The sequence below is a fragment of the Meriones unguiculatus genome, chromosome 21 (assembly GCF_030254825.1).
Source record: "Meriones unguiculatus strain TT.TT164.6M chromosome 21, Bangor_MerUng_6.1, whole genome shotgun sequence".
NCBI lineage: Eukaryota > Metazoa > Chordata > Mammalia > Rodentia > Muridae > Meriones > Meriones unguiculatus.
Window position 1 is genome coordinate 47401095 of NC_083368.1, and position 9820 is coordinate 47410914.

At 39.8% G+C, this 9820-nt stretch overlaps 1 protein-coding gene across 1 annotated transcript; it reads left to right on the forward strand.

The window, feature by feature from the left end:
• The first annotated feature begins 4058 nt into the window (after window positions 1-4058).
• Lsm8 (LSM8 homolog, U6 small nuclear RNA associated) lies at window positions 4059-9439 on the forward strand. The gene is made up of 4 exons (XM_021655704.2): window positions 4059-4228; window positions 5149-5189; window positions 7558-7685; window positions 9172-9439. The coding sequence occupies exons 1-4, from the start codon at window positions 4198-4200 to the stop codon at window positions 9260-9262; spliced, it is 291 nt and encodes a 96-aa protein (XP_021511379.1). The 5' UTR covers window positions 4059-4197; the 3' UTR covers window positions 9263-9439.
• Window positions 9440-9820: the final 381 nt, after the last annotated feature.

A 9820-nucleotide genomic window follows, 5' to 3' on the forward strand; every position in this document is an offset into this window, starting at 1 on the left:
CATTTGTGATTTTAATTTTGCTTTCTGGTGCATATGTTAAAATAACAATCATTTTCTACTATATTCATGCAAGAGAAAAATGCCATTACATGATTAATTGAGTTGGAAAAATATCTGCGTGTTCTTGGTTGAAATGATAATCACAGGAAAGGAAAGAGGGAGGAAAACACACAGCCATTGTTCTAAAGATGGGCTTGATGCTTTTGTTTACACTTGGTACAAGATGTTCAAAAGAATTGGAGAATTTTATATCAAAGTTTGTTAAAAGGGAGTATTATGATAGTGAGGTAAATCAGAGCAAAAGATTTGGTAATGAATCCATAAAAGTTAAGAAATTTCACTTGTTGGTCTGAAGTGAGATCTTCAAACTTTCTGCCCAGTGCCACTTAGTAAATATTTAGGTTTGCAGTGCCTCTTGAAATTATGCAGCTGTGCTCCTGAAGCCCTAAAGAAGTCAAGGACAGTTGTGACTATTTTTATTTTTTATATTAATTTTTATTTTTTAATATTAATCACAGGTTATTTGCTTTGTATCCCAGTTGTAGCCCCCTCTCGCATACCCTCCCTATCCCACCTTCCCTCCCTCATCTCTTCCCTGTCTCTTTCCAAGTCCACTGCTAGGGGAGGTCCTCCTCCCCTTCCATCTGACCCTAGTTTATCAGATATCTTCAGGACTGGCTGCAATGTCCTCCTCTGTGACCTAGCAAGGCTGTTCTTCACTTGGGGGGTGGGGGGAAGTAAAGGAGCCAGTCACTGAGTTCATGTCAAAAATAGTTCCTGTTCCCCTTACTAGGATATCCACTTGGATACTAACCTATCATGGGCTACATCTGAGCAGGGGTTCTAGGTTATATCCATACATGGTCCTTGGTTGGAGAAACAGTCTCGTAGAAGACCCTTGTGCCCTGATGTATTTTGTCCTTGTGTAGCTCCTGTAATTTCCTGGACATACTAACTCCCCCTTTTATTATATGATTCCCTGCACTCTACCGAAAGTTTGGTCATGAGTCTCAGCATCAGCTTTGATACACTGCTCGGTAGTCTTTCAGAGGCCCTCTGCAGTAGGCTCCTGTCCTGTTTCTTGTTTTCTCCTACTTCCCATGTCCATGCCATTTGTCTTTCTAAGTGAGGATTGATCATCTTACCCCGGGGTCCTCTTTCTTGTTTATCTTCTTTAGGTTTACATATTTTAGTATATTTATCCTATTTTATAGGACTATATAAGTGAGTATATACTATGTGTGTCTTTCTGCTTCTGGGATACCTCACTCAGGATAATCTTTTCTAGATCCCACCATTTGCCTGAAAATTTCATGATTTCCTTGTTTTTAATTGCTGAGTAGTATTCCATTGTGTAAATGTACCACAATTTCTGTATCCATTTCTCTGTTGATGGACCTCTGGGTTGTTTCCAGTTTCTGGCTATTATGAATAAAGCTGCTACAAACATGGTTGTGCAAATGTCCTTGTTGTGTACTTGAGCTTCTTTTAGATGTATGCCTAGGAGAGGTATAGCTTGATCTTGAGGTAGTACTGTTCCTAAGTGTCTCAGAAAGCTCCAGATTGATTTCCAAAGTGGTTGTCCCACTGAACTCAGGGACAAGGCAAGGCTGCCCACTCTCTCCATACCTATTCAACGTAGTACTGGAAGTCCTAGCTAGAGCAATAAGACAATTAAAGGAGATCAAGGGGATTCAAATCGGAAAGGAAGAGGTCAAAGTGTCACTATTCACAGATGATATGATAGTATACCTGAGTGACCCCAAAAATTCAACCAGAGAACTCCTTCAGCTGATAAACACCTTCAGCAAAGTGGCTGGATACAAATTTCAAAATAAAGCAGAAGCCCTCCAGTTGTGACTTCTATATTCATTGTTGTGGCTGAGTGGCAGTGAAATGTATATACCAAAAAATACAGCTACAGACTGCAATTTGCCAAATCTCACATAAGATCACTCTGAAGAAGAAATTGAGAAAATGCTCCAGAGACGAGTGTTGAGTTTGCCTCTCCCACTCTATAATTTTCCTAGCCAGGAATTTGAGAAAGAGCTGAAGTGTCTAGGTCTAAGTACCCTTGGTCATAAATCCCCCTTTGATCATATTATGAGTCACTTTTTGTGGGCAACAATGGCAATGACAATGCAGACCAATAGAGCTCAGTTGTTTGCAGTCAAAGAACAGCTCCAACAGTAACAAAATGTCTCACGAAGACAAAACCCAGAAAGGAGTCCTGAAGACACACCAAGTGTAGAGGCTGAGGAAATGGCACAACCAGTAAAACTGTTTTCTGTGCAAATCAGATAATCTGAGTTTGATTCCTCTGGTCCCTGAGTGTAAATAGATAACTGACTTCTGAAAGTTGTCCTGTGACTTCCACACCTGTACCAGGGCCTAATCTATCTCCCTCTCTCATTGTCTTTATATCTCTCTCTACCTCTAACACACAGAGTACATACACAATAATAATAAAATTTTAAATATTGGTTTTATATCCTTATTTGACTAACACATTTGTACAGCTCAACAGGTTGGGCTTGCCTGCGTCAACATTCTTTTACTGTATCTGCCCTTCTGTCTCACCAACTGACATTACCATACTACCCACAAAGTGCCAGATACATCATTTCCTTTCTTATCCTGTCTTCTGACCACATATTTTTTCTATCCTTCCCATTCATACGGCAATGAATCAAGAACTCATACTGAGACTCCTGATAGATTAGCTTCGGTTCATAACTTCAGTTAAATAAGAGCTTCCAGTCCATTTCTGTGAAGTGTATTTACTTTTTCCTAAAGCCCTAATTTAAATCATATTTTTTTTTTCAAAAAAGCTTTCCAATATTTTTACACATCCTATCGAATCCTTCCTTAAAGCACTTAAAATGTGTGCCATTCTTTTTGCCCCATTAGAAAATATGACAAAATGTTAGAGTAAGCTTTGGGGCAACAACAAAAAAGTTTATATTGCAGTCTACTTTCTTGAATAATAATAGCTAGAATTTGTATAGAGAGCTTTAAAATAATTCTTTTAGTTCTCCAACAGTTTGATGTAATTACTGTCATTTCCTCCAATTAAAGCCAAGGTACAGGAAGTTAAATACCAAAGCCAGAATTCTTCAACTAAAAGAAGATTTTAAATCCACAACAAAAGAAATATTGCTTTTTCCATTATTCGTTGTGCAGATTCCTAATTTCCAGTCTTTAAGTGAAAGTACCACAAAACAAACAAACAAACAAAAAGGGCCAAGGGAGTCTGGGGGTGTAGTTTATTTGGTACAGGACTTTTTAAGACTTGTATAGCAACAGCAAGGCCCTGTTATACACACACACAAAGACAGACATGTTCTTTATCAAGACATGTTAAAAAAAAAAAGATTATAGCTATGGCAGGATCTAAGTAAACTCAGGTCCAAATGAATTGAAGTGACTTAAGACGACATCATGAGTTATCAGGGACAGAATCAGAATCGAGCTTGGTGCGTATTTTACACTTTGCCCCAATCGGTTCCTCCACTTTGAGGAAAGCGACATTCTTAAAGGAGGCTCTGCACCTTCACCTTCTTGAACTTCTTTTCTGAAGTTGCATTGGAACACCTGAGCCAAAGTCAGAATACACACGCCTACTTTAAACACACAGACGGATTCTCCGAAAATGCGCGGCGTGTGGCTACGACAGGCTCACTCTGCGCTGGTCGAGGGTTTCGGCCGGGTCTGGAGGAAACCGGAGCTCCCCCTACACCGTCGCCACGTCGCCTGGGCGAACCAAGACTCTCTTCCCCCTCCGCTCGCCGGGGGAAGCGTCCAATCTCGAGCGTCTCCGGGCGCAGCGCGTCCTCCACCCTACCTGGAGGAAGCGCCACAGCGCCGCGCCCTCCGCCGGAGCCCCGCAAGCTTCTCCAGCCCCGCCTCTAGGGAGGACACTTCCGTCTGCACCCGCCTTTGTCCCGCTCCCTTTACCCGTCGCCACCCGGAAGCACGGCGGAAACACACTGCGCACGCGCACTAGTCCGCACCCCCCGGCTTCCTGTCTAACGGGCTCCGCGGAGTCACTGATTCGCCAGCGCTGAGGCCTCGTCCGTCTCGCGGTACTTGTGCTGGCCGGCGGGCGCGCGAACCGGTACTTGTTCCTGGCGGGCCGTCGTTTGTCTGCCTGTTGCGGGCTTCTGTCTGACTCCCGGGACCTCCGGGCCCAGCGAAATGACGTCTGCCTTGGAGAACTACATCAACCGTATCCTCGGGAGGGCCGCGGCGGGAGCTCGGGGCCGGGGTGGAGGCCGGTGGGAGGAGGAGCGGGGCTCGGCATCCGCGGTGGGAGCAGGAGCGGGGCTCGGCATCCGCGGTGGGAGCTTCCGGATGAACCCCCGTCCCAGATCCCAGTGCAGTCAGAACTTTCTTGCAAGTAGCCTCTTCATTGTGTGTGTTCCGACACTGGGAATGAGATGGATTGTTTTCCTAGAACAACCAGTGTGCAGGTCCTCACAGTTTAGCCGTTTGTTCGGGGACAACCTAAGTAGGAAGATGGTTCTTAAATTTGAATTTCGGGTCCCGCACCTCCGCTGGACATGTCTATACGATAAAATAAATCTTATTGTGGTGGTGTTTAGTGAGAGGCAAGTTGCTTTTAAAAGCTCATATGAGGTTTTAAATTAGGATTGTTTTAAAGTCAGGGCAAAAACATTGATTGCACTGAGCCTCTGTGCAAAGAAGAAACAAAAGTTAAATACAGAGCGCTTTTAATAGTGCAAGAATTCTGGGTACTCGATGGCATTAATTAAGACCAGGTCTTGAGTCTTGACTTGCATAAAAGGATCCAACATTGATTATCACTCAATCCATGTTCTATGTTAGATGTAGAAATGGGTCCAAGAAAGGAATTGTCTTGCTCAGTGCCATGGGATTGAAAGCATTGCTATTTAAACCAGGGTCAGGTGTCAGAGACGCTGCCACTCCCCCATTTCATGAACTGTTTTCAAGGAAGTATTGAAACAAGTTTAAAAACTTAAGTTTTCCTCCTCGTAAGCAGTGGCTTTGTTGAGTCTTAATTCTGCCACTGTTTTCTTCTTTAAGTAATTGTAGCCATTTACTTAGTTTGCTGAACGTTTTCAGTTAGTACTCTTCAAGAAATGCTTTCCTTGACTCAGCTCTCAGGAACTGTTGCTGTTATTACTTCTGATGGGAGAATGATTGTGGTGAGTGACATTTTCATTCCTCTTTCTTGGGGCTTATTGATTGTAAAATTGAGGTGACATTTCTGATCTAGTGTTTAGGCACCGTGGTATACCGTTATCCAGTGTTCTTACGATTCAGCTCTTTACCTTTATTTCTTGGCTGCCAATACAACTTTTCTAATAAACCTTGAAGGCCTCTGATCTGAAGTGCAGACCTGTGTAATAAGAAGACTGTTTCTTTTTTTCTTTTAGCATGTTTTCACTCCTGTTTTGTTCTTTTTGTTGTTTTGTTTTTTTTAGAGACCTTTAATGATTTAAACCATATGCATATGCCCTCAAAGGTTGCCTAACAATGGGGAGAGTCAATTTGAGGTGTGTTTTAGGTGATCTCATTGCTCTTCCGTTAATCATGAGTGGTTTCAGAAACTGACTCAGCTATGCCTTCACTGGTGGAAAGATCCTTGGGACCATTGCCTCATCTACTACAATCTCTGCCTGAAGTATTTCTTTCGTGACTGTAATTTAACCCCAAGTGATTTTTTTTCCTTAAAGATTTATTTTTATTTTTACTCATGTTGGTGTGAGTGTCTGTCATGTGTGTGGAAGTACACCACACAGGCCAGAAGGTCGAGTCACATGCCCGCAGCAGTTACAGGCAGTTTTGTGTCACCCTGTGTGGGTGCCTGGAAGGGTACTCTGGAGGATCCGTATGTGCTCTTACCCACAGAACCCTGTCTTCAGCTCCTTTGTCTTCTTAATCCTCTTGGTTCTGCTTACCTTAGTGAGCAATACCAGTAAAAGACTGCCATAGAATAAATGCCTATCGTGTGTTTATTTTAGATGTCATTTAGTCTGCAAAACAACTTTATGAAGAATTACCACTTTTATATCGTAGATTAGGAACTGAGCTTAGAAAAAACAGATTCCTTTTTCAGAGAGTCCGTATAACAAGTGAGAGCTATATACTGTCAACATTTGTGTTTTATTCTAAAACCAAGATTACTTCCCTTGATCTTAATAAAGGAAGCAAAATATGTAGGGTTTTTATTTGTTTGCTTGTTTACTTTTGATGGTGGTCAGTTCACAGTATAAATTTGTCAGTTGTGGGCAATTAGGAATATGTTAATTTCAACATTTCAAGAAGTCTATTGCTGTTTACAGATAATTTGCAAATAGCTGATTTTTAAAGCCTCGTGCTTAAATTTTTTTTATTTCTGTTAGAGAATGTTTATAGAAAAAAAAACACTGAACAAAAACATTGTATTGGCTTTTAGTAGTTCTGTCTTTATCACATAGTTTCCTGATAAGATATTTGCATAGAAAATGAAGGTCAGAGGACCTTTATGGGGATTTAACTACCATTTCTACCATTTTCTAACTGCTATAGTAAATAGTCTAATTTGTTTTTCTTCCCAGTTTCTAGATTCTATTTAGTTTATTCAGGTTCTATATAATTATGGCTTTTGGAACATGAGAGTTTATTGGTAGACCCAAGAGATTAACCAGCCAAATAAAAAATAAGCTATTTCTTCAGAAACTTGTATAGCATTTGTGACACTACATTTTGCTAGAGCCATATAGTTTTTCTTGCCAAGTTTCCTTCAGGTTAAGTTTCTGATTGTTTTAGTTCTAATATGACTGCTGTAATATTGAGAGAATTCAGTCAAACACACACAGTGTTGACAAGGAGATACAAAATGTTAGCTGTAACTACTACCTAGTTTGTGTATATTTATAGATTTATTTCTGAATAACTTTTTTTTTTTTTTTTTTTTTTTTACAACAGAGTAGTTTTAACAGTTACTTTGTAATCTGGCTCCGGAACCAGTCTTGTTTTTTCAGGACTGGAGCTACTATTTACTATTCAGGAAATCTTAAACCATCATTTTTGGAGCACTGGGTCCTTTATTTGATATGGGCAAAACACAATGCTATCTCCAAAGATGAAGGAAAGTGGAGGTAATTCATGCAGTGTGTTTCTTTCTCACATTGCCTTTTCCTAAGACGTATCATATAGTGATGTTACATTAATTATTTGTGGTTTTTTAAATTCTTTTTTTCCTTAAGTCTACCCTGTTTTAGCTTATTCTTAAGTTCTAATTCTTAGACTGTGTGAGTTGACTTATTTGGGAATGCTGGTGCCTGGGTGTTCTTTGCAGCTATCAACAACTGTACAATAGTTAGATTCGTAGTGCAGGTTTTCTCCATCTTAAAACAAGTAAAAGGTAAGTTCTGTTTAATGGAATACTTCCGGACTACAAAAGGATTTTATCTGGTAGTGGACTCCAATTAAGACGTATATACTTAACTGACAATTAAATGGTTGTAAATTTGACTTAAATATTCAGAACCAGAATAGTCTTTGTTCATTTGCTTGTTTGTTTTTCAGGGAACGCTAAAGGGCTTTGACCAGACCATTAACTTGATTTTGGATGAAAGCCATGAGCGGGTGTTCAGCTCTTCACAGGGAGTAGAACAAGTAGTATTAGGGTTGTACATCGTGAGAGGTGATAATGTGTAAGTAGCAGGAGTAATTGTGAGTACATTTTCACTACTGGGAAGCTTGCTTTATGAAAGAGATTTTCTGCAACATACATGGTGGCGTCCATATGTGATAAAATGTAAAATGACCTCATTTGTTTTGCAGATAATAGCTTAACTTGTACATAATTCTATACCTTCTGTTGAGATACCTCGGGAACCCACTGCAGTGATCTCTTCACAGAGCAGACATTTACCTATTGAGATTTCACACATGTTTACTTACTTGAGAACTGGGGTTTGACCCTAGACTCTTGTACATGGAGAACAGGCAGCCTACTGTTGAGCTGTGTTCTCCGAGGGAGGCCTTCCTAAGTGTCGCAGACTGATAGCCTTTGAATAGCCTAAACCATCACTGCGTGTGTGCCAAGATAGGTCCAGAAAGGACCCTGCTTTGCACTAAATTCTTCCTTAAAGAGGCTTCTTAATATTTGGAAACTCTCTTATAAAATCTCCTGATTAAGTTATTTTAAATAATTCATGCTCATTTAGCTGTTACCTTTTGTTAGTGTTAACTGGATATTCCTGATGTGTCCCATGAAAAACCTGTTGTCATGGGTTTTTTGTTTTGTTTTATTCTGTTTCAAGACAGGGTTTCTCTATGTAGCCCTGGCTGTCCTGGACTCGCCTTGTAGACCAGGCTGGCTTCGAACTCACAGAAATCTGCCTGCTTCTGACTCCCTGAGTGCAGGGATCACAGGTGTGCCACTGCCTCCTGCTTGTCTTGTTGCATCCAGGACACTGACAGTCTAGTTTGAGATATCTTAGAAATAACACTTTGAAAACAGCTGCAACCATTTTGAGCAGTGCTGTTCAATTGTAATTTTTTTTCTGATGTTACAAAGTCTTGCCTATCAGTACTTTCCAATAATCCAGCTACTCGCTTTGTGTGGCTGTGATGTATTTGAAAAGTGGCTGGTGAACATGAAACTAGTTTCAATTTGGATTTTTGTTCTCTGAGTATGTGTGTATGTGTGTGTGTGTGTTCATTGATTTTGAGGTTTTTTTTTGGGGGGGGGAGTTACCTCATGTCTGTGTAAAAAGAAACCATAATTGAACATTTATCCTAAACCAGTTGGGACTAGAGCCTGCTTTTAGGAGTTCCTGAAAATAGACTTAGATTTTTTCTAATTTTTACTTTTTATTTAATTTTTTCTTCACAATTATGAAAAGATCTGAACCCAGGGGGGTTCAGACTATTCAGACCTAGATTTTTTTTTTTTTAATTTCTGCAAATAAATAGATTAGTGTCTTATTAGTAGCTTGTAGTTGGCCCCACGGGGGCTTTAGTTTGACTGTTAGTAAATGCTGCAGATGAGCTGCTAGTTTTCCAAAGGTCTGATGCTCAAACACTTTGCAGTATCTCGTCAGTATTTCTTCTTGTAATAGTACCTTCACATTGTCTCTTGAGCTTATTCAGAACTGTATTTAACACTTGTCTTGTTTCTCATACTGATAACAGAGCCGTCATCGGGGAAATTGATGAAGAGACAGATTCTGCACTTGACTTGGGAAACATCCGAGCAGAACCTCTGAACTCCGTAGCACACTGAAGATTCCGTGTGTAGTTAGATGTCTGTAAATCTGTACAGAAGCTGCTTAGTCCGAAGATGATGTTTAGATTTTTGTATGAGTGTGTAATTGTGGGTTTTGACTTCATGTTGGTACACTGTAATATGTAAATTTAAATATTTCTACATTTTTATTGGGAAACATTGCCTAAAAACAAATGTGGTTGTCTGGTTTATTTTTCTATTAAATGATATAAAAATCTAAGGATCATTTTGAAAGCTTAGAAAATACTATTACTTTTAGTAATTTAATATTTATGGGAAATTGGCTATTATTGTAACTTATACATACAAATAATAGTAATAAAGGAGAAAGTTCCTTTGTTTTTTTTTTTTTTTAGAAAGTTACCAGTCAGTAAGTTGCCCTCTACGGTTATCTGAGTCATAGATGCTCATCGTTCTGCACTGCAGCTCTCCAGCGTTGAAAAAATTGCTCTTTAGATCTAAGACATATGAACAAAAATTTTGGTTGAGTAATAAAAAAATGTGCAAATTTAAGTTGCAACCAATGTTAATAGGAAAGTAGGAATGACCAAGAGG

What these genes read in the sequence shown, in the direction of transcription:
- Lsm8 (XM_021655704.2), top strand. Translation starts at nt 4,198, where the DNA reads ATGACGTCTGCCTTGGAGAACTACATCAACC. An exon ending in CTTGGAGAACTACATCAACC is followed by an intron (nt 4,229 to 5,148) that starts GTATCCTCGGGA and finishes CTCAGCTCTCAG; the next exon opens with GAACTGTTGCTGTTATTACT. An exon ending in CTGATGGGAGAATGATTGTG is followed by an intron (nt 5,190 to 7,557) that starts GTGAGTGACATT and finishes TTTGTTTTTCAG; the next exon opens with GGAACGCTAAAGGGCTTTGA.